The following is a 25,204-nucleotide window of genomic DNA, read 5'->3' on the forward strand; positions in this document are numbered from 1 at the left end:
TGCGAATGGACCCACTGGCTCAGAGAGACATTGATGGGGGTTAACCTGCAAACAATGTGCAATTCAAGATTGGTTAATTTATGTTTCTCCCAGCACCCAGCTCTCCACTAAGAAACTTGCAATAAATACAAGGACTTTTCTGCTTTATCATTTAAAGACTGTCTGTCTGTGTCTCTTCTCGCCAGACTTGCTGAGATCCAGCCGACCTCCTGCCATGAGGGTACTTTACCTTGTGTTTGCTGTTCTCACACTGCTCTCCATGGCCACCAGAGGTAAGATGAAAGCCTATCAGGTGGAACATGGATCCTGGTAGGGATTGGGGTAAAGTCATCTATTCCAGGAGTGCGCTAATGCCCCTCCCAAGAAGTACATCAGGGAGGTGCACGTCCAGCTGTGCTCACATAAGGCAAGTCAGATCAGGGGATCGTAGCATATGGAGAATAGCTATGTGCAATATTAAGGTATTAATTCTCTACTCTCTTATTGGGTGCTGCACCATAACTGGGGAAGAGAAGTGGGGCACCTATGATGGGGTGCAACCCCTTCTTTCTAAGGCCGGAAGCTTCTCTGTCCTGGGATAGCCGGGACAGAATGGCACCTACCCTGATGTTACCGTCCGTGATTCTTCAGCAAGAAAAACCAGATTTGAGCTCCTCAGTGATGAATGTGAGCCAATGGCCCACACTGAGTGTGGTGTGGTGCTGCACTGCCGCCGGGGCAGCACTAGGGGGAGTGACGCCCACCCTCCTGGAACTACCAGGCACACAGGGGTTAGTGTGCCTCATGCATCACCCATTTAGGAAGTACAGCCTGTGTAACCTACACACCTCCTGGGTGTGGTGCTCTGACCCCGCTAGTGGCACCAAGACCACTTAGAGATGAATGAGTTTGCTACAGCCTTAGCTAAGAGCCATGTGGCTTTTAGCTCACGCAGTAGAGGCTCATGCATTTAGCTCCAGAGGTCCCAGGTTTGATCCCGCCTGCCAATGACCGAGGTCTGTCAGCGTTACACTTCCACTCCTACTGTGTGGTTGACAAGCTCTAAAAAACCAGGGGGGTGGAAGAAAAAGGAGATTTCTGTCACCCCATCCTTGTGCCCCTGTGGAGTGGCCGTGTCACATAGGCCCTGCCAATCCCTACCTGTACAATCCCACAAGGGGGCTAGTCCTGTGATCTGCATGTGTGTGTTGCTTTAGTATCAAAAGGGCTTTACTAAATAGCCATATTTCCTTTCCCTTGGTTATGTCACGTTGCATTTCGGGACATACTGACCTGCTGAAACAGAGGTGGTATCTGAACATTGGAACAGAGCGCCCCCTGAAGATATTGAACTTCCTCCATACAACCACAACTAGGGGGAATCCTGAAGAAATCCAGTGCAGGATGTGTGGAATCACCAGAAGGATCTGTCATGGTGTGTGAACTTCCATCTGCTATTAAACAAGATGATGCCTTGTTTCCTGTGTGTTTCTCTCACTCTTCTCTAGCAGCGGTATTACCATAGCACTGAGAGGCCCCAACTGAGACATAGACCCATTGTTCCCCGTGCTACACAAACACACAGTAAAAGGCAGCCACCCGCCCCACAGAGCTTAAAATCTCCATATTTAAGGGTGGGAGAAACAGGAGCTCAGAGCAAACAACCAGGGTAGCAAGTTAGTAGGTGGCGAGGAACAAGCTGCGCTACAAGGGTGCAGCATGCACACCCCTCCCTGTGTGCTGGCGTGCTACAGGGGGGTCTGATCCTCCCCAGCAGAGTCACAGGCGTCATGCTTATTTCCACCAGTAGCTCTATTGAAGTCAACGGGATGACTGACACCGGTAAGGATCACTGACACCCGTGATGTGCGCAGTATGGCACCCAGAATGTGGATTCTCCCAATGGGATGTATGTAAATCCTGCCCTAGGTTTTGTAGCTTGGTTTCCCCTCAATCAGTGTCTTAGCTACTCAGATGACATCTCCTCCACTTACCCAGTTCACTCTGCCTTGAGGTGTTTCTGATGGCACGAGACCGTGTTCTCTCCCACAGCACATCTCTTTGCTACCTGGGCAGGGGAGCCAAAGTACCCAGAGCAACCTCTGGAAAGCTGGAATACTTCCGTGCCTGCCTGAACCAGGGCAGAGATATTGAGTCACATCCTCCAACTCCATCAGCTGCACAGACCCACCTCACAATATCATTCCCAATGCTGTAGTTGTGAGTCCTGTGCCCATAGACATACTGAAGGGAAGTGCCCGCAGTGAGGACCAAGCACATGGCATGTTGGATGTGTAGAAATCCATGCACAGGGACAGGATGTCTGAGCTGGCCCTTCCAGGGGTGGAAGGAAGGAATGAAACAACCAAAATGTGATTCACTCCATTGCGATTTCACAGGGGGGTGGTTAGCTATTGGAACAAATGACCGAGGGAAGCAGATTCTCTATCTGGTGATGTCTTCAAATCAAGACTGGATACCTCCCCGGAAGACCTGCTTTCACTCAATGGAACTTGTTAGACTGAATACAAAAGAAACTGGGTGAAATTCTTTGGCCGTGTTATATAGAAAGACAGACTAGATGAAATAATAGTCTGTTCTGGCCTTTAAAAGCTATGAATTTACGAGCACAACGGCTATGAAACAGGAGTGCATGAAGAAGAACCAGATCTGCTGAGGAATATACGATTGAGTTGTGTCTTCCAGAAAGGCATCCGGTCTTTATCTGAAAACATCCCAAGATGGAGAATCCACCACTTCCCTTGGTAGCTTGTTCCAGGGGTTATTCACTCTCTGTATTAAAAATTGTCTTGTTTTGAACTTGAATTCTTCTGTCTTTAGCTTCCCACCATTCGTTCTTGTTATTCTTTTCTCCCCTAGATTAAAATGCCCAGTAGAACCTGGTGTTTTCCTCCCATAAAGGCATTTAGACACTGTTATCTCAGGTCTCAATCTGCTTTTGGAGAAGATAAACAGATTGAGCTCCTTAAGTCTCTCCCTGTACGGCATTTTCTCCAGCCCTCACTCATTTTTAACTCACTTTTCTTCTGTGAGTCCATCCCGGTCTGATCAGTTTCGGTTTTAATCAAACAAGAATGCCACCATCCCCAAACATTCAAAAATCATGAGTTACACCCTAAAAACCCTGAGACTGGCTTAAAACATAACGAAATGTTAGAAAGAATACCTTTTGGGCCTCTTGCTCTTCTTTCTATGTGGTGAGTTTTAGGGATCACATTTTTGAGCTTCTCGCCACACCCAGGAAGGCCTGAAACTTACCTTTACTATTGTTTTAAATGAAGGCTGAGATTCTCACATATTCCAGTTGTTTCTTCCATTGGGCCTGAGCCATTAGCCAATACTTGGGACCCTGATGGGTTGTTTCCATTAGGAGGAGAAATTGATGGTAGGACTCAGGTCTAGTCTTTGTTGCAATCCTGTTTATTTATAAAGAATGTGCTCAAAGCCCTGTTCCATTGAACACAGTAGAAACACCGGTGGTGTTTTTGCTCACAATTTCTAAGCCTGCCTCTCCAGCCAGTCCTGTGCCCAAGGAGCTCTGTGCCAATGCTCCCTCTCAGGGCCACTCACATTTGCTTCTCTCACTGTCTGGGTGGCTTCCTGCCTCTCTCACACACCTGCCACCAGTCAATCTCCTAACCTCTGGCTTTGCAACCAGTCCTAGACCACCATGTGGCATAACTCTGCTCAGCTTTTGCCATGTCTCCCAGTGCCTTGGGCAGTAGCCTTCTAGTCTTTCCAGCTATGTATATAAAGGGGCATAATTGCTCCTTCCATTTAGGCTGAAAATGGAACACACCTGGAGACTTTTTAACCAGGTCTGTGATTGATGGCAGCCATGAACACCTTCCAGCATAACGATATCAATCCAGGGGCTTTAACAAAATCACCAAATATCATGAGAGCTGTAATCCAATAGCAAGGGTTGGCGGCTCTGAGATGAGCATTCTGAATCATTAAAACTAACTACATCTGAGAACTGAGTCTTCAGTTCAATTTCAGTCACTCTCTCCAGTCTGGAAGAAGCCTTGAAGAATTATTATCTGTCTTATGTTACCATCTAGGAACCCTAATCAGGGTCCAATGTGCTAAGACAAATGAGTAAAGCACAAATTAGAAAAGCAATTACAGCCCTTGCCCCAGAGAGATCACAGTCTCTACAATTATGATGCAATGAAAGAGGAGGATAAACAGACGGGCACACTGATGTCAATTAGCACATCTAGAGCATCCATGGATGGTTTCATTATGGCTGGAATTCTTCTGGCTGACACACACATCAATGGGAGTCTCACATACTGATAATCGTCCATACACCAAAAGTAGAGGTCTAGATTTATAGCAGAGAGACAATTCTGGTGTCTCCACACCTGGCTGGGAAATAGATTTGTTGCTGAGAAAAAGTTTTCTCTTCACAATATTTTTCAAAAGTTTTTACATTTTTCTCAAAAATGAGAACAGAACTTCTTTGGGTTTTGGAAACTTTGACCAAGAACAAGAACCTTGTTTTGCCAAAGATTCTCCGTTTTCCCCAAATTCTCAGAATTTGAGGGTTGAAAAAAAATGAAGTGAAAATGGATATTTCTCAAAGACATTTTTATTTCCACAAAACAGCCATTTTCCATCGGATCAACTTTTTGATGGAAAATTTTCAACTAGCCCTAGATGTCTCCTGTGCGGGCAGGAGAAGAGGACAAAAGTAACTTCTGCAGATGGCTGCTATTCCCCACTCCCACATGATCATATCCTGTTAGGGCTTGTCCATTTCCCAGTAGCACAAATCCAAAGAGTTAACCATTACCACCCTTCTCCTTACAGCCACAACTTATATGGTTGTTCTGTTAATAGAAACAAACTTGCGATTTCTCAAATTCCCTCCGACCACAGGGAGCTGCATGTGAACGTGGATGAATCCCGCCTGCAAATTTGGCTTCCAGGGTAAATGTCACGTGGGAAGGACCAATGGACAATCAGTACTGAATAGGTGAAACGTGTGTGTTGTGAGCTGAAACAATGGGTCAATTTGACATTAATGGGTGATAAGCTGCAAACAATGCGCAATTCAAGAACAATTAATTTATGTTCCTCCCTGCACCCTGCTCTGTACTAGCAAACTTTCTATAAATACAAGGACTGCTCCACTTCATCATTTAAAGACCCTCTTTATTTCTCTTCTCTCCAGGCTTGCTGAGATCCCAGCCGACCTTGAGCTATGAAGGTCCTCTACCTTGTGTTTGTTGTTAGTGGTCTGCATGGCTAACAAAGGTAAGAGGAAAGCGTAACAGATGGCAAACATGGATCCTGATGGGAATGAAGATAAAATAATGATGTATTCCATGTTCTATGATGTCAGTGGTGATACCTACAGGAGAATCTGCTCCTTCAGTATTAAACTTGACTAAGCATTGGTACACCCCACTGAATATAGCACGGTCATTTTCCTTTGATTTGGGAACGAAAGGCCCGTTTGTCCAATCTCACCAGCTTTATGCGGTTGTAGCGCTATTGAATTCAATGCAATTACTCTTGGTTTAAGGAAAAGGAAACTCGGGCCCCAAATATCTGCCTACCTTTAGCTCTCGCCCCAGGGACCATCTGAATGACAAATCAGAAAAAGGAGCCAAGAGACATAAACAGTTTCAGATTCTGCTTCCTGAACAAATCCTGACCATAATCAGGGTCTGGGAGAAAGGCAAAAAAGGGACCTTATCTCCTGTCTATGAATGGGACTGAGTTAAGACAGCTGGGCTCCTTTGAAAACCTTCCCAAGAAGAGCACCCCAAGAAAGGAGGGGAACTCCAGATAGGACAGGTTTTGTGGGGAGCTGCTAGGACGAATCTCCCTGCAGTAGAAGGGCAGCTGTTATAAACATCTCTGAGTAACTGCTCTCTCCCCTATCTGGATACACTGATCCCAGGCAAGATAATGGAGAGGCTGATACAAGACTCAAAAAATAAAGAATTAAGGGAGGGAAATGTAATTAATGCCAATCACTATGGGTTTATAGAAAATAGATCCCATGAAACTAACCAGATTTTTTTTTTTTTTAGATTTTAAATTTGGTTGATAAAGGTAATAGTGTTGATGTAATATACTCAGACATCTGTAAGGCATTTGATTTGGTACAGCATGGCATTTTGATTAAAAAAACCTCGAACGATATAAAATAAACATGGCACGCATTAAATGGATTAAAAGCTGGCTAACTGATAGATCTCAAAAGGTAATTGTAAATGAAGAGATATCATTGAATGGGTGTATTTCTAGTGGGGTCTCACAAAGATTGGTTCTTGACCCAACACTATTTAACATTGTTATTAATGACCTGAAAGAAAACATAAAATCATCACTGAAAGTTTACAGATGATACAAACTGTGGGAGTGGTAAATAACTAAGAATACAGATAACTAATACAGAGCTATCTGGATCACTTGGTAAGCTGGCCACAAGTAAATAATGTGTGTTTTAATATGGCTGAATATAAACATATACATCCAGGAACAACGTATGTACTTCCGTGATGGGGGATTCTGACCTGGGAAGCAGTGACTCTGGAAAAGATTTGGGGGTCATGGTGGATAATCAGATGAACATGAGCTCCCAGTTTGACACGGTGGCCAAAACAGCTAATGCAATTCCTGGATGCATAAACGGGAATCTCATGTCAGAGGGGAGAGGTTATTTTACCTCTTTATTTGGTAATGGCGCAACTGCTGCTGGAATCCTGTGTCTAGTTCTGGTGTCCACAATTCAAGAAGGATTTAATAAATTGGAGAGGGTTCAGAGAAGAGCCATGAGAATGATTAAAGGATTAGAAAACATATTTTATAGTAATAAACTTAAAGAGCTCAATCTATTTAGCTTAATTAAGAGAAGGTTAAGGGAACAAATATTTAGTAGTGGATTCTTCAATCAAGCAGAGAAAGATGTAACATGCTCCAAAGGCTGCAAGTTGAAGCTAGACAAATTCAGAATGGAACTAAGGCATACATTTTTGACAGTGAGGGTCATTAACCACTGGAGCAACTTACCAAGGGTCATGGCAGATTCTCTATCACAGGCAATCATCAAATCATGATGGGACTTTTTTCCTAAAAGCTCTGCTCTAGGAATTATTGTTGGGAAGTTCTCTGGCCTGGGTTATGCAGAAGATCAGACTAGATATCACAATGGTGCCTTCTGGCCTCGGAGTCTATGAATCAAGAAGCGATTTTGGTCCCTCACTACTAAACAGGACTGAGTATTGATGCTCCTCACTGCAAATAGTCATGTTAACTGACTCTGATTTGAGAACTTAAGGCCTGATTGTCCAATCACACCGGCTTTATACGGATGTATTTGCATCTAAAACAATGCAGTTACAGATGATTTAAGTGAGGAGACGTGGGCCCCAAATTATCTGCCTCCCTTTACTTCTCACCCAGAGATAAGCTGAACAACAAATCGGAAAGATTTGCCAAGAAAGAAACATGTTCGGATTCTGCTCTTCAGTCTGATTCTGCCCATTTTCTGGGCCTGGAAGGAGAGCAAGGGTGGGTCCTTATCTCCTGTATATGAATGGTCTGAGTTGAGGCAACTGGCCTCCTTTGAGAACCATCCCAAGAGGAGTGCCAGGGAGAAAGGGGAATTCCAGAGATAAGAGGATTTGTTGAGAGCTGCAAGGAGGAAACCTTCTGCAGCCTTTATGACCACCTCTGAATTACTGTCCTCTCCCGTCTGGATGCTTTATAGTGACATCGGCTGCTTCTGCTTACTGGGGCACAGGTAGGGATCTAGCTCACAGGGTATTAAATGAACTGGTTCAGCCACAACCTCTACTGGTTCATTGCGATCCTGCACTTATAGAGGTGGGGAGAGACAAGTGGCAACGGCCATGTGGAGTAGCACCTCCTTTCCAAGGTCAGAAGCTTCCCTGTCCTGGGAGACCTGGGACAGAATGACATTTACCCTGAAATTACCTCCCATGAACATTCAGCAAGGAAAACCAAATTTAAGCCACCCGCTGCTCAGCTGTGACCTTCAAGCCAATGGCCTGCACTGAGGGTGGTGTGGGGCTGCATTGGCCCAAGAGGAACACTAGGGGGTGCTGTGCCTCAGGTAGTGAGAAGAAGCTCCAGGCACTCAAGGTTTAGTTTGCCCATGGCTACACCCCTTCAGTAGTTGACAAGCTCTGATGGTCGATATGGGGTGAGAGCCTGAGGCTATTCCACCTCCCCCTCTCCCAGCCTATTCAATCCAACAAGTTCTGTGGTCTGCATGTGTGCAATGCTCTGCTTATCCACAGGGCCTTACTACATAACTATACTTTCTTTCCCTTGTGCAGGGTCTGGGGCAGCTCGGGACACACAGTACTGTGTGAAAAATGGTGGAGAGTGCAAATCATCATGTGACTTTCCCATAAACAGAATTGGATGCTGCCATGATGGGGCCTGGGTATGCTGTAAGCAGTAAAAACCAGCGGAAGTCCTGAAAAACCCAAAGGAGATGAGTAAAATCAACAGAACAAGCTGTTCTACTCCTGGGTCTTCAATCCACTTATTAAACAAGTGGACATGATGTGGCCTTTACTGTGTCCTGTGTGCTGCGTTGATTCTTGTTGAGTAGTAGTATAACAATGGCACGTAGATTTCTCAAGATCAGGGTTGTATGGTGCTAGGCACTGTACAAACACAGTAAGAGTCAGACCCTGGGCCAAAGAGTTTACAATCTAAACAGACAAAGAAAGACTTATTAACCTCACTTTACGGATGGGGAACTGAAGCACAGAGAGATTAATTGGTTTTCTGAAGGTCACACAGGGACTTCTGCCCTACCACAGATGTCCTAAGGCCAGTGGGGAACATGGGATGTTTTAAGCAAACACAGCCAGCCTGTTCAAGACATACGTTTTGTGCAGAGTTTAGGGCAGGGATTGGCAACTTTTGGCATGCGGCCCGTCAAAGAAATCTGGTGGCAGGCCGGGACGGTTTGTTTACCTGCAGCGTCCGCAGGTTCAGCCGATCACAGCTCCCACTGGGTGCGGTTCGCCGTTCCAGGCCAATGGGGGCTGCGGGAAGTGGCGTGGGCTGAGGGATGTGCTGGCCGCATCCAAGGACATGCGTTTAACAGGCTCATCGAATCTAATTACATCTTGGTAATGCAATGGTATTGGTGGGTCATGAGCACAGGTGATTGAACCCAGGACTTCTGGATTTAAAAACATGATTCTCTGTGGGCTGCAGAAAAAGACTCGGCTCTGTTAGCTTGAAGCCAGTAGCTGGCTCATATACTTTTGTTTGTTTGTTTGAGCCACTTGATGGGACAGAGCCACTCTGCGTAAATCTAGGTTACATCTGCCAATGTTTTGACATTCCCTGACACAATAAGCCAACCACACATAAAGAGCAGAGTCCCACTCCCCCTTGACCGCCTCCAGCTACAAACTGTCCAAGGGGAACATTGCAAATTATTCACATTTCTAAAGAGACTTTGTGCCAACGTGAAGTAGGCTATTTATTAGACACTTGCCTCCACACCAAAGTGCTCAAGATACCACACAACAATCAAATGGGTCTCTCTCAGTACTCATCAGCCTTATTCTATTTGGGTCCCTTGCACGGCCTCCTGCATCGTGCCCACCATCGCATTATTGACATTACACTTTCTTATTGATCAGGTGACCCTTCCAGCTGGTGGTGTCGGACACAAAAAGGGCTGGGTTCAATTATCTAGGGGTTCTTTCTGAAAACGTATCAAATAGCACTGACTCGAGCCCCCATTCAGAATCCTGGGAACACTAAATACTCTCTGGGCGCCATTGAGTACTGAGGGGATAGCCCAGTGGTTTGAGCATTGGCCTGCCAAACCCAAGGTTGTGAGTTTAATCCTTGAGGGGACCATTTCTGGGGCAAAAATCTGTCTGGGGATTGGTCCTGCTTTGAGCAGGGGGTTGGACTAGATGACCTCCTGAGGTCCCTTCCAACCCTGATATTCTATGATAGGAAGCACTTCCCCTTTGCAAACACTGAGTCTGTAGTCAAAAAAAAAAAAAAAAAAAAATCTAGGGGACTATAAAGAAGACACAATAAACATGGGAAAGCTAGGAATAATCAAGCAACACTATCTGTATAGATCTATTAAATAAGATTCACCCCTGCTCCAGAGGTCTTGGTAATTAATAGTTTTAAATTCAATCCTCCTGTCACAATGCAAGAGTCCAATAAGGCAATGCGTTCCTGCAATAACCACTTCTCCCCTCCGACCCGCCCCCACTCACCATTTGCTGTCTAAGGTTGGCAGAGTCCAGAGTTGAGCAGGCCCATCTCCAGTTCCTAACAGAGGTGCTGCCTGGTCTGCTCAGAGTGATGACCTCTACCACCTACCTAGCTGTAGTGATTACAGCTTCGATTGCTGGGTTAGTAGGTCCTCAGCAGAATTCCTCAGCTATGCTGCTGGCCTCTGTGACTTCAGAAAAAGCTGTTTGTACAGCATCAGCCACCTCTGTGCTGTCTCTCACCACTGAACTATGCCACCTCTTCAAAAAGTCTTCAGACAAGGAGCAGTAGCACACAAGATCTTAAACAGAACCCTCACTATTAAGGATACACACCCACCAGCATAGAGCCCCTCCCATCTCCAGTTTTGTTCAGGTTCTACTATCCAACTAGGCTAGACTGTGGTTTCGAGCAGGGTGACTCTTCGTCGCAAGCACATTTGGTACAGTTCTCTTCTCCTTTTGTTACCCAATAGGGATAATAATGATTTTTACCCCCCAAATTTAAAACTTTACTGAATTTTGACAAAAATCCCCAAAACTGTCTCATAGCAGAAATGCAAATGAGGCCTGGCCCATTCGGTTGTTTCCTTTTGCTCACCACTAGATGACAGCAGAGAGCTCCTTCTTCTATGGAGCTTCTGACCATCCAGAGTTGTCAAGCAGCTCAGGGCTATTCCCCCATTTGACCAACAGGTATCAATAGTGATCTCCCTGCTCTCTAAGGCTTTAAGGCCATAAAGCTTACACTCACACAAGCTGAAATAGTCTCTCTCATCTCCCTTATGGTTTTCCCAACATACTGTTTTCTGTGTCTGTGACTCCAAGTACTTCTTGGAGAACTTGTTTATCTGTGAAATGGGTTTATTTTTAGGGCAGTTCTCCTCCTGCTTTCATTCAAAAATTCTTCGTCAGCAACTTTCCAGTGACTGACTGGCCTGGTAGATGGGACTTGTTCTCTTTTGGGTGAATACTCTTCTCTTAAGAATAGCATGAAAGTCGTCATTCCAAATTCAGGTCCCTTGAAACTACAGAAGTGTCTGGAAGGCAAAAAGTACCATGCGCAGTGATCATGGGACCTAGGGCAGTGTTTTTCAAAGTTCGGGTCATGACCCAGTACCCGCGGCATGTAAGGCACTGGGTCACCTTGCTCAGCACCTAGAGACCCTAACAGCTCTGGTCAGCACCGTCAACTGGGACATTAAAAGTCGCACACGTTGCCCCCGTTCTGAGCACCGGCTCCGCACTCCCATTGCCCGGGAACCAGCCAATGGGAGCTGGGGGGAAGTGCCTGCGGGCAAGAGCCACGTGGAGCTGCTTGTGCGCCTCCGCCTAGGAGCGAGACCTGCTGCTGGCCGCTTCTGGGGCTCAGCGCGGTCTGAGGTGCCAGGACAGGCGGGAAGCCTGCCTCTGCACCCCAGCTGTGCTGCTGACTGGGAACCGCCGGAGGTAAGCCCACACCCCAACCCTGTGCCCCAATCCCCTGCCCCAGCCCTGAGCCTCCCCAAACCCGAGCCCCTTCCTGCACCCCAACACCCTCATTGCTGGCCCCACCCCAGAGCCTGCATCCCCAGCCCAGAGCCCTGACCCCCTCCCACACCCCAACCCCCTACCCCAGCCCAGAGCCCCCTCCCACTCCGTGAACCCCTCATTCCAGCCCCATGCTGCAGCTCTTACCCTTGCACTCCAACCCTCTGCTCCAGCCCTGAGCCCCTCCCACACCCCAAACCCCTCATCCCCAGTTCCGTTGGGTCGCAAGCATCAACAATTTTCTTCAACTGGGTCACCAGAAAAAAAGTTTGAAAACCACTGACTAAGGGGGTCAACATTTCAAAGGTAGCCTCCAAAACTTTGTTACCCACACATAAACTGGTGTCAGCAGACATTTGTGCATGTGCAAACATGGTAACTAAATGCAGAAAACAAAGAAAGTTACATACACAATTGCTCTTTTGTATGTGCAGACCCAGAGTTTATGTGCACAAAAACGTACAGGTGCTCAACACTGGTGGGGGTATTAATTTTGGAGGGCCCATTTGAAAATGTGGTCACTGATGTGCAAATTACAGGGAGATGTATGTAATTCTAGCCCCTAGAAGTCTTCAGTAAAATTCCTTTAGTCTCTAGAATGCTGTGTCCACAATTGCCCCTTCAGGAAAGATATCATGGCCCCAGAGATGCAGCATAGACAACAAGCAAACAGGTCTACATCAGGCTGAATCACATTTGTACTGCTGACCCTTCTTCCAACCCCTATGTCCCATTCTGACACCCATATCACCCCTCTGCCAAGTGGTAGCAGGTGACCAGAGCCTTGCAGTTTGGTTTCCCCGTGGAGGAGATATCAGTGATGAGGAGTCTGGATATATTCAGAGTGTAATTTGTTTTGTTTGCACATATACACTAGCCTGCAACAAGATGGTCAAACAGCACCCAGGGCAATCCCTTCTTCCAGGCATCTCACCCAACTCCACCTGCTTCCCAAGGAGCATCTCTGCTTCAGTCGCTGCAGGTGCCACAAGGATGTTATGTGATTGCAAATGGGAGGGCAGGTGTCCACAAGACAAATTTCTTCCTTAAGATGTGGCCCCGGCTATGAAAAGCTGGAGAAGCCTGGGCTTACTGAATCAATCACTAACCAATCCTGATGTCCTTCCCATGTGTTTGTCATTCATAGGTGTTTGCCAAATGGTTTGGATGAATACATTTCAGGATGTGAATTGTTCATTGTAGTGAGGCGGACAGGCCTCCCTCCTCCGGGGTGAGTGAGGGAGTGTTACATTCGCAAACGGATAACTTTAATTATTCACTATTTGCTATTTATCTTGTCTGATTGGTCACCTAAATCACATGATGTTGTTTCTACTTCCTGACTGGAGAACTGAAGCGCATTTTATCTAGAAGAGTAATGCACTTTCCAATTTGAATTTCCAGATGAATAATCATCCTGATAAACTTCATGAAATGTTTGTAATTCACAGATTTCCACCTAGGCCCAGTAGTTTTCCAAATACTCAGGGTCCCCATGTACTTAAGTACATTTGTACTTGCAATGCACATACTTACAATTCACTTTACATACTTGTATTTCAATACTTTAAATATTCTGTACTTAGTGCATGTATTTAGGTACATTTTCAAGCATAAGTAACTATTTTAACTTTTATTTTTTCATAATTGTTATTTGAAACAATCACATCCCGTCTTCAGGAGGAAATGTTGGAGATTATGCTGTTATTGAAGGAAAATGCCCATTTCATGGAATGATATGTTATCTATACATTACACACACATTGGAAAGAAAATTTATAAATGTATTTACATTTACGAGATTTTTTTTCATTGCTATTCTATGTTTATTTGTGTATATGAATAAAATCGCATTGTTGCTCTTTTTCTTTCTCTTCCGCTCAGTGCTGATATTATTTAGATTGTTGTCCATATATTGACCAGACAATTGCAGGGAATACAGGAGCTGAAAGTACTTCTGCTTATACTCGTATGTGCACTTATAAATACTTAAGTACTATTTCCACAGTATACTTGTACTTAAAAGTTCTGCTGTCATGGTGCAGTTGGCACTTACACTTAAGTCCTTTTTTCAGTACTTATGGCAACACTGCAAATACTCACCAAAAATGCATAATTTCCATCTCCAGTATTTATATGGCCCAAATCAACATAGTATCTGACTGCCTCACATCTCATTATTTTTAATGTATTTATCCTCACAACACCTCTGGCAGGTAGGGAACTGAGGCAGAGAGAGACTAGATGACTTGTTGAAAGTCATACAGGAAGTTGAAGGCAGAGCAGGGAACTGAGCTTGAGTCTCCTGAGGCCCTGGCGACAGCTCTAACCACTGTACCATCCTTCTTCTCTGGCCCCATAATGTGATCCCATGAATCACAGCAAGACCGTGCTCTTAATAATGTTAGAAGGGTCTTAAGTCTCTCTGATTCAGCAATTCTGCTGATTTAAACTTGAAAAGTTATTCCAGTATAACTATGTCGGTATGGGATGTGATTTTTTTTTAACTGATCTAGTAATACCAGTACAACCCTTAATATGGATGCAATCATACAAAGGTACCTTATACTAGTAATGCTTATTTTCATTCCCGAACCAGGATTGGTTATACTGGCATAAGCACCTTTTATACCCATATAACTACATCTAAAAACTTTTATACAGGGTAGAAGAGTGACTCACCAGCTGGTGTACCCCCTGGTGGCTGGACATGGTGTCCCATGCTCTCGTCCTCTAATGTCCCCGGCTGACAGCCATTCCAGCCCTGCGATGTTCTGCTTCTTCTCATGGCTCAGTTCTCCAGTCAGGTCATGTGCAGTCCCATAAAACAACAATCCAATAAGCTTACATCAGGTCTTTGGCCTGACTCTGGGCTCTGTGTCCTTACACCCCTTGTCCTCACACAACCTTCCTCAGTGGCTGGTAGGGGGACCCAGGCCCTCTCTCTATGCTTGGTTCTAGTCCAGGACCCTGTGGGCAAGCAGCTAATGTCTGCTGCCTCCCTGGACTACTTCATACCCAGTCTCTAGGTCCTTTTCTCCAGCGGCCCCCTTCTGGGCTCCCTCCTCCAGAGGCTCTTTGCCCCTTCCCGGTCTCTGCAGAGTTCTTGCCTGCTCTTCCACAGAGCAACATCTCCCAGGGCCTTCTCCTTGGAGCCCCAGCTCCTTGTCTGCTTCTTCCCAGGCTCTTTGTGTGTGCAACCATCTCCCTGAAAGCCCCAACCCCAGAGCTGCCTCCCGGGCTTCTGGCCTGTTTGTCAAGAGTCACCACAGTAGTTTACTCCACTCTTGCCCTTTCCCAACACCTCTCCTGGTCCTTTTCCAAAGCTCCCTTCTTGGGAGAGGATCCCAAGGCCAGGCCTAGCCTCCTGCCTCCCTTCTCCTGCTCTGGAATCAGTCCTTCCTTCATTAGTCACCCAGCTCCTCTCCAGCTGGGCCTAATCCTAAATTGGGTCTCACCCACCCTCCAGGTGTAACTGGGTCACTAATTGCTCTCTAGCTCCAGTTAACTCTTTCTCTGCCGGTGTGGGTGGGTGAGGTAAACACCCCTAGTGTTGCCAACTCTTGTCATTTTTTTCCCCCTAATTAAGAGGCTCTCGGCACGGGCTGAGGCCAGGCTGATGATGATGCCAGATGCTCCAGCCCTCACAGGAATTTAAGCCCAGCCTGTGGGGAAAACCCCTCTCTCATTGGCTGCCCGCCCCACTGCCCTGCCTCCTGGAGCAGAACAACCAATCAGAGCTGCTGTAAGAAGAGATCTTTCTCCCCTCTTCTCAGTAATGTGACGCTGATCTCACAGGATGAGAAAGGGGGAGGAGGGAGCTATCGAGCAGGGGGGCAAAACTGATGGGGGCTGGGGCCTTAGAAGGTGCTAAACTGATGCAGGGGCTGCGGAGACAGGATTGGTTTGGATGTCTGGGGGCAGAATTAATTGCTGGGCAGGGGACAGGTAAATGTGAGGTGAGAGCTTCTGCAGCAGGGGCCAGAATTGCCTAACCCAGTAAATTTGGGAGAATGGGCAGCTCTGCCACACACCTACACTAAGGATGGGCCCGGGAGTTCAAAAATCAAAAGGCAGAGGTAGCCCAAAACACCTTTCTAAACACATCTGGTTATTTGGGGGGAGTCAATCTCTTGATTTTTGAGGATCTGACTCACGGTTTTTGGTCTCTTGAGGTTAGCCATACTGCATCCCCTTGCATGCAGGTATCGTTAAACTGGCAAAACTCTCGACACACCTATTGTTATTTTACAACGTTGTTCATTATACATACGCCTGACAGCGTTTTGTTGAATTGGGAACCAACTTGCTACTTGTCACATCCCCTCTGAGCCGGATCTGAAGGAGGGAGAATTTCACCCCATCTTGTCCAGCTGCTGGGGCGGAGTGGATTGTGCATATTTCATGGGAGAAACATAATGGCAATGTGGAAGGGCCAAAAAAAAAAAAAGAGACAGAGAGACATGAATGCTGAATAATCAGGAAGTGCATATTATTGAGAGTGGATCCAGTGGGTCAGAGTGACCTGAAAGGGGGTTGAGAAGCCAACCACCTGTATTTGGGGAGTGACTAATTTATGCTCCTCCCCTTGTGCTCTGCTCTCTGGTAGGGGACTTTCTATAAATACAGGGACTTCTCACATATGCCATTCGAACAATTGCACACTCAATCTATCTCGGTACCTCTGACGGGCCAGCCACACCTTTGGCCATGGAGATCCTTTACATTCTGTTTGCTGTTCTCTTCTTGGTCTCCCTGGCGACCGCAGGTAAGACTGAAACACGTAGGGGACTGTGTTATGCTTATTAGAAGCACACGGGATCTTTTTCAGGGGAAAAGGCAATATGCTGCATTTACTGAAGATACAACAATTAGCATATGCATTCAAACACACACACACACTGTCCTGCCAGTCGATGTTATAGTTACCAGTCTAGAGTCCGGATCAATCTACTGGCCAGCTAGGTTGATCACGGGTAGGGAGAAGCCGGGTTCCGTTGGGCATGACACGATGCTCCGGGGAAGTCTTGGCAGGACAAACCCAAAGTTTCATGGCAAGGCACCCTGTTTATATAGTCATTTTCCTTCATTGAGTTTTGCACCGTCATGCTGTAATTAATTGTTGTTTGACGAGTGCTTGTTTTTTTAAATTGTTTTTTTTTTTATTTTGTTCTTTTATTAAGTCTCTCAGGGAGTTACCCCATGCTGGTTTTGATCACAGCGATCTCGTCCCCATTGATAGGTGCCTGTCTCATTTTTAGAGTCATCAATCTACTCACCTCTGACATTTCAATAGGGGCATGTTGCAGCCTCTTGGCACCCTTGCGTCTGTCTCCGGTTTCTCCCTGGACCAGGAATTCTCAAACTGGGGGTTAGGACCCCTCAGGGGGTCGCAAGGTTATTACATGGGGGGTCGCGAGCTGTCAGCCTCCACCCCAAACCCCGCTTCGCCTGCAGCATTTATAATGGTGTTAAATATATTTAAAAGTGTGTTTAGGGGGGTCGCACTCACAGGCTTGCTGTGTGAAAGGAGTCACCAGTAAAAAAGTTTGAGACCCACTGCCCTAGACCATCTGGTTCAGTGATGGCCTTCACACTTATCTCTTAACACACATTCCTCATTCACACACAAAACAGAATTGATTCATACAGAACATTTTGAACAGGAACATCAAATTGCAATGCAAAAGAAAAACAATCACGGCATTCTTCTACTTATTTTAAAATGCTAAGCCTACAACAAACTGGTGACCCGCAAAGGTCTGTTACTGCCTTGAAATCAGTCCAGACACAAAGAAATTCTGGCTGATGCATCTCTACCAATGGCACATTAGGCCATTCCTTTCTGCTACTCAAAAAGGGTGTCTGGCGTGATATGGTCAAATCATACATCAATACATTTAATACATGCTACATTATTATTTTATTATTCTTCATTTTTTAGTTTAAATTATACAAAATACAAACATAAAATCCTACTACTACATGTCCCCGTTTTAACCCCTCAAGAACAATTCTTGAGTGGGTCATATTTTATACAATTGTTTAATTGCAATATACTGAGAGACAATTTGAGCTTGTGGTTGTAATTTAACAAACATTCTTTTTGTTCAATAGCACATACAACACATTCCTAGCAAGCAAACACAGGGCAATATTAACACAACTAGTAATAGGTGATAGGTGAAACATAATAGACCCTAAGTGCTGTACCATCCTTTGGAAATTAGATACTCTTTCCCTTTTGTAGGACACCGGAGGTTTCCAGACACCCAGTCTTGCATCAGACGTGATGGTTACTGTAAAGCAAAATGCACGAAGATCGATGGCCGGGATGAAGTGGAGCTGGGGACCTGCAGGAATGGAAGGCAGAAATGCTGCCGACCTAAGCGTCTGGTAAGACAGTTGCACCTTTTTCTCTCAGATATGGACCTCGTCTGGTGTCCATCAAGCAGAATTGGAAGCTGTGGGACAGATCCTTAGCTGGTAGAAATTGGACTTCAGTGGATCCGTGCCAACATACATCAGTCGAGGATCTGACTCTGTGTAACCTTTAGGAGGACAATAATGCTCACCAACCCAAAAATAATTCCCAATGTACATGCAGGAATGTGAGCATCGGGGAGTTCTATCTCCTGTAATTTCTTGCACGATCAGGTTCTGTTCAAATCCTCCCCGAGAAAAATCACGGTACCCACGGGGAGAGAAACGGATTGATACTATAGGATAATGGCTTCCACTCATTTCAGGCCCCCTCTTCCTTCCCATCCGGATCCCACTTCCTCAGCTGGTGTAAATCAGCACAACTCCATTGACGTCAATGGAACTACACCCCTCACTTGGGAAGCTGGGCCCCTTCAAACAAAATGTATTTTAATACAGCCACATGCAAGGTCACGTATCTAGCAACAAACAACACAGGCCACAGCTACAGAACAGGGGACTGTATCCTGGAAAGCAGTGATCCTAAAGGATTTAGGGCATAGCAGACAAACAGCTCAACATCAGCTCCCACGGCAATGCTGTGGCAAAAAGGGTAATGCTGTCTTTGGATGTATACACAGGGAAGTAGTGCGTAGGAGCAGGCAGGTGATGTTACCTCCACATTGATGAGACTGCGTGCAGTTCTGATGTCCAGAATTACATGTAAGCAGGGGCTGAATGAGCTCTCCCCTGACATCTAGTGATGAAGAGGGGGAAGGACTTCAGGAGCAGACCGTATTCGCATTGACACACCTACTCTGCCTAGGTTTTCAGCTGTTTTGCCAAAGTGACCAGTCTTGGCTGGTTTGGGGTTATAATTCACTTTGGTATTGAATGCTGGGGTAATGAAATGTTGTTATCCTTCTTCTATGAGTAAAGGGCAGCAGAACTGTACTTAGCATGCCCTGATTGGGGGGGTCACCCTGAACTGAACCTCACTTGCTAATCAACGGGTACAGATGCCCAATCCCTCTGCGTGTCACAAGGGATGGGGGCAAGTGTTTCTATTTAGTGGTGTGGTTGGTGTGTAAAGAGTCCTAGGTGCAATTTAACTTTTTAAAGAGAGAATTGATTCGGTTCTATTGAGAGTCCTTGTTTCCGTTCAGTGATTATTCAAGCTGAAATTGCTGCTATAGAGGTCTAGAGGCTAAACCTTAGATCTGCGGTGGGGGTGGTATTGTCGTGAAAGCCACGCAGAGGCTGGGGTGGTAGTGAGGGTCCCCATGACCCAGTGAAATCATTAAGAACTGGGCTAAGAGGAGGAACCTCAGAACCCAGCATTGCAGTGATAGTGGGGACCGGCCAGCAGCAGCAGTGGGGTGGAGGGAGAGGGGAGTGGTGTGTTACAGGGACATTTGTTCTGCAGACTTTCATGCCACAAGGTGGGAAACTGAGGCGAAGGACACAGCCCAGTGTACTCTGGGGGGGGGGTGTTTACTTATGGTTTAAATGCTTTTGAATCATTGCAGTGTGTTTCCAAATGAATGTTGAGTTCCATCTCCCTTTTAATAACCGTTTTCTTTTGTTATACCCAGACTCAATGCTTGTGAGAGGGGAAGTATTGCCTCTTAGAGGTGCCCTGGGGACATGTTTAGTTTTCCCGGATTACTGGGTGGGGAGCCAACCTGGTTCTGTGTTGTATTGTTAAGAGGCACCCCTAGATATTCAACCCAGCCCTTGTTGCTGTCAACAGCACCTGGCAGAAGGGTTACAGAAAAACTGAAGAAGGTGTAGAGAAGAGCCACAGAAACAATTCAAGGGCTTTAGGAAATGCTTTTCTGTGAGAGATGTAAAGAGCTCAATCTGTTTAGCTTATCAGAAAGAGTCTGGATGACAATGAATAACTACCTTCACAGGGAGAAAATACCAGATACTAAAGGGCTCTCCCATCTAGCAGAGCAAGGCAGAACAAGATCTAACAGTTGGAAGTTTACAGCCAAATTCAAACTGGAAATAAGATACAAGCGGGTGATTAACAACTGGAACAAACTACCAAGGGAAGTGGTGGATTCTCCATGTCTGGGACTCTTCAGATCAGGACTGGAGGCCTTTCTGGATGTTATGCTTTACCCCAACACAAGTTACTGGGCTCAATACGGGGGTAACTGGGTGGAATGCAATGGCCTGTGTTATGCAGGAGATCAGACCAGATGAGTTAATGGCCCCTGCTGGTCTTAAAATCTATGAATCTATGATGCTGCGAGGCATTTTTACAAGCTGAGGAGCCCCAGATGTGAAAATGTCAGGTTCATGGGGCCTTAAATATCCAACTCATAGGCTGCCGTCTCTGCCAACACTGTGTAGGTGCCTTCCCTGTAGCCATCCCCCTTATTAGGTTTAAGTTTCACTATGGCCTCCTGGATCGTATGTCCTGCCATGCAGACTCAAATGACTCCACCTGCCCCACACCAATGTATTGAGGCCACAGTCTGTTCTAAGCAGACATGGATTTTGGGTGCTTCAGTGAGTGGGTGCCCTTCAGGTGTGCCAGGCTGGACACTCAAGAACTCAGCCTTCTCCCCCACTACCCTAGATCAATCACTTAGGAAAGTTGTGGACTCGCAGCCTGTATTTAGTACCCACCTTTCCTACTGACTACCACGGGAGTGGAGTTTCTCAGCAATTCTGAGGCCCATAATCCATAACTATTTCAGTGAACCCCATTTCTTCCAGCACGTTGAAAACCCTGGCCATGACTGACAATATAACACTTGACAATGAGCCCATCAGCTTTACTTTTCTGGCATTACACAACTAAAGAATAAGATAAAAAAAATGCACCTCTGCTTACCTTCATAGATTCTAAGGTCAGAAGGGACCCTTATGATCATCTAATCTGGCCTCCTGCATAACGCAGGCCAGAGAACATCACCCAGTAATTTGTGAATCAAACCTGTAACCTCTGATTGAGCTGCAACGTAAGTTTCTGAAAGGCATTCAGTCTTGACTTTAGGAACAGGGTATTTATTCAAATATCTCCCTCTCCCACAACCCTTCATATGCTGTTTGCCTTCTTGGAGTGTGAGGTCTTCAAGGCAGAGATGTAGTTCTTGTTGGTACAGCACCTAAAGGTGCCCAATCTTGACTGAGCTCTCCAGGCATAAATAACATAAATATTAAGTAGGAACATCCACCTATTTTTGAGCGATCCAACCACAGCAAAGTATCTATGCTAATAAAAAGAACTGGAGACAATGGGCATATTTAATTTTGGATACGCTTTGCCCTGTTGAGCCTCACTGGGGAGAAGCCCAGAGGACGACCCAAGTTTTGCATTAATGTTTAGATCTTCCCTTTGTCTCTTGGACATAATTCATTGGGAGTCTCTCGGATTGATAGCGGCCAAAGCAGTAGCGCACACTTATAACATCTCCCTTATAGAGGAGGACAGGAGGAGAAGAGATGTCTCTACTTAGGCTGTCAATTGTCACTCGTTGATACTTAGACCCTGCAACTACCTCAGGTCTCGCTAACCCAGGACCTGCTCCAAATATGTACTTTGCCCTCTTGTTAATTCATTAGACCCACAGCTGACGTCTTCCTGTTTGCAACTAATTTGCAAGTTGTCAAATTCTTTCTGAGCTGGATAAGAAGAAGGGAGAATTCCTCGCACACGCCTGTATTCTGGAGCTGGGTGAACTGTGCAAATGCCACATGAGAGGGCTAATAATACAGTGGGAGGGCCAGTGACACAAAGAGATGAAGTACACGGGAGCTGAGTATTGTCGTGAGCAGATGCACTGGGGCTGAGTGACAACAAAGGCTGTGTGAGCAGCAAGCAGTGTGCATGGCTCAATTAATGTATGTTCCTCCCCATATCCTGCTCTCTCTCAGGAAACTCTGTATAAATGCAAAACCAACAAGGAGTCCTCAAGAGAGTGCTAAGGAGGCCAATGTAGTTAGCACTACAAAAGTAATTTTCCCTCTCTTGATATTCACCCCTTCTTGTCAACTGTTGAGAATAGACCACTTCCATCTTAACTGAATTGGCCTCGTTAGCACTGACCCCCCACTTGGTAAGGCAACTCCCATCTTTTCATGTGCTGTAATATATATACCTGCCTACTGTATTTTTCACTCCATCCATCTGATAAAGTGGGTTCTAGCCCACAAAAGCTCATGCCCAAATAAATTTGTTAGTCTCTAAGGTGCCACAAGGACTCCTCGTTGTTTTTGCTGATACAGACTAACACGGCTACCAATCTGAAACCTGTATAAATGCAGAATCTTATTATCTTCATCACATAATAATCTCACTCTGACTCTGTTTCTTAGCTCTCCAGCTACACTGGGATCCTAGCCAACCTTCAGCCATGAGGCTCCTCTACACTTTGCTGTTGTCTTCTTAGACTCCATGGCTACTCCAGGTAAGAGGTGGGACTGTAAATAGGGATACTGGCGGTGTCAGCAACAGAATTAACAGTCTTATTAGGGACTGAATTTGTATCCCCAGACTGGATTTAGGGGGCTTTTCAGCGCTGTTCATTAAATGTCATTCAGGTTATGGGATTCTGGTATAAGGAAGATTCCCACTTCTACATTCTGAGACCTGTGGAGTGAGTTGTGAACATCAGAGCGATCACTAAGGGGTGTAGAGCAAGGAGGTATGAGTCTGTGTAAACAGGAAATCAAGACAGTCTTGCATTCAGTCCCAAGCACGGTGTGCTGGGTCTTCGTTTTCTCTGCAAGACCCACCAACTCCCCAAACACCATCACTCAGAGAGCTAACTACTAAAGCAGGACACCCTGCACTGCATACGTTGGCTCTGTGTGGGCTCTGGTTTTGAGACAAAAGTCTGTTGTCTCCTAGTCAAGCTTTCCCTCATTATACAACTGCCTGAATTCAACACCAAAATAAGAACGCTATCATGGGTCGTAGAGTGTAGGATGTCTTACTCTGTTCCCAAACAATGACAGAGATGAGTGTGCTCCACTTTATCCCAGGGGACGGTGGGGCTGGAGTGCATAACACTCTTGCTGGACTGATGGAACAGCTCCTATGGTACCAGACCATCTGTCATATCTTAGTGTAAGCGGGGGAATAGGCCCGCTATTGCGGGGAACTCTCCTGGCTTATACACTACCCCAGTGAAGTGCGCAAGCGAAAGGATCTGAGTCCTTGCTCCCACTCCCTTTACCCAGATCCCTTCCTGACCTCGAGGGCTCCCCTTCCACTCACCTGTGTGGCAGAGTCCTTGTAACCCTGACAAGGCTGGGCCCAGGTTTCCTGGGGGGCTCGACTCCCAAACTTGTCATGGTCACTTAGGACAGGGCTAGGGTGTCCCCACTCCAGGGTGCTCTCTCTGCACTGGATGCTTCCCTGGCCCACTGATCATTCCATGTAGTTTAAAGAAAATACAATTTATTAAACAGCAATCAATTTTTAAAAATATAGAAAAAAATGGGAAAGGTTAAAGGTTATTTTTTTTAAAAAAAAACACACGTAACCCCGCTCTGTGGCACAGGGACATCACAAACAGCTGTTTTTGAAATGTAAGGGCAGTTCACAGTCTGTTCCTCCTGAGTCCCAGGCCTCCTTCTTAGGCCCTGGCTGTGCTGCAGGGATGCTGCGGGTCGTACACTTGCTATGGCGATGGCCACACGCTCTCAGGCTCCAGGTGGCAGGAACCTTCTTCCCAGCATCAGCCCCCCATGTCGGGGTTATGATCCCCCTCCAAGTCTGGCCTGCAGTGTGTCTTGTCTGGGGGCGTTTCCCTGCGCTGGGCCTGCTGCCCAGGGTCCCCCTCGCTCTGCCCAGCTGCTCACCGCACCCAGCTCCAGACTGCTCCAGCCCCAGCTCCACCACTCTGCCTCAAGCTCCCTGGGCTGTGTCTCTGGCCCCTCTGGCTCTGGTTGCTGCAGCTCTGCTCCCAGCACAGGTCTGCTCTCTGGGTTGCTTCTGTGGCTCTGCTCCCAGCACCGATCTGCTTCCTGGGCTGCTTCTCCGGTTCTCTCTGGCTGGCCCGGCTCTGCTCCCCAGCTCAGCTCGGGCCCCTGCTCTCTCCTTAGCTTGGCCCCACTCTGTCTGACCCAGGCAATGCCAGCTCACACGGAGGACGGGACCTCCCTGGCTTCCTGACTCCCTCATTAGCCTGCCTGCCCTGTCAATCAGGCTGATCTGGAGCTTTGGCCTCTCCCCATTCCCCCAGGGACTGTCAGTCTCAGGGTCCGGATTTCCCATCGACCCCTCCCCTTCCTTTTGGTACTGGGAGCTAGACAACCAAAAACCCCCAACTGAGTTTTAGTAAGGGGCCAAGAGCCCCCTTACATTAGGGCCAGATCCTCTGCTGGTGTCAATCAGCATAGCTCTAGTGAAGTCAATGGAGCTGCACTGATTTACACCAGCTCAAGATTTGGCCGTTAGAGACTTAGTCTAAGTTACCTAGGGGACAGTTTCGTCCTACAAGGGAAAAAAGGTGTCTTACCGCCCCCTGTCCTCAGCAGTGTCGACATGGAGCAGCCGAGTCTTTGGCCCTAGGAGTAGCTCTTGGCAAAGTTTTTTCAGTAAATAATTTATTCACTGAAAAATGTAGTTTCCGTCAACCCAAGACTATTTGCAAATTCATGTAGCGTCCACTGAATAGTGCCGACCAACCTGAAAAATCAAAATGTTTCAGAGGTGTTGAAACGGAACAGCTTGTTTCGACATTTCCAAAACATTTCAGTTGTTTGGACTGAAGTCACAAAATGGCTGGAGGAGGAGGAGTCCTCCTTTTAACCTCTTGATTAGAGCACAGTTCTGGAATTTGTGAGACCCCCTCCCCTGCCTAATGTGAAGAAAGGACTTTAACTTGGGCTTCCTACATTGTAGGTGAATGCCGCCCCTCCATTGGACTATGGGATATGCTGGTGTTGATGACTCTCAGTCTCTCCTGTTGAAGTTGTTCTACTTTGTATAAATAATTAACTAGCCAGTGGAGTAGGGATTTGAACTTGTG

At 46.3% G+C, this 25,204-nt stretch overlaps 1 protein-coding gene across 1 annotated transcript; it reads left to right on the forward strand.

Moving 5' to 3' along the window:
* The first annotated feature begins 16,493 nt into the window (after positions 1-16,493).
* On the forward strand, positions 16,494-22,583 carry LOC112103038 (gallinacin-13-like). The gene is made up of 3 exons (XM_024194597.2): positions 16,494-16,551; positions 18,034-18,179; positions 22,542-22,583. Exons 1-3 carry the CDS (start codon positions 16,494-16,496, stop codon positions 22,581-22,583), a joined length of 246 nt encoding a protein of 81 aa, XP_024050365.1.
* Positions 22,584-25,204: the final 2,621 nt, after the last annotated feature.

Source organism: Terrapene carolina, unplaced genomic scaffold (assembly GCF_002925995.2).
Source record: "Terrapene carolina triunguis isolate 2854851 unplaced genomic scaffold, T_m_triunguis-2.0 Scaffold228, whole genome shotgun sequence".
NCBI lineage: Eukaryota > Metazoa > Chordata > Testudines > Emydidae > Terrapene > Terrapene triunguis.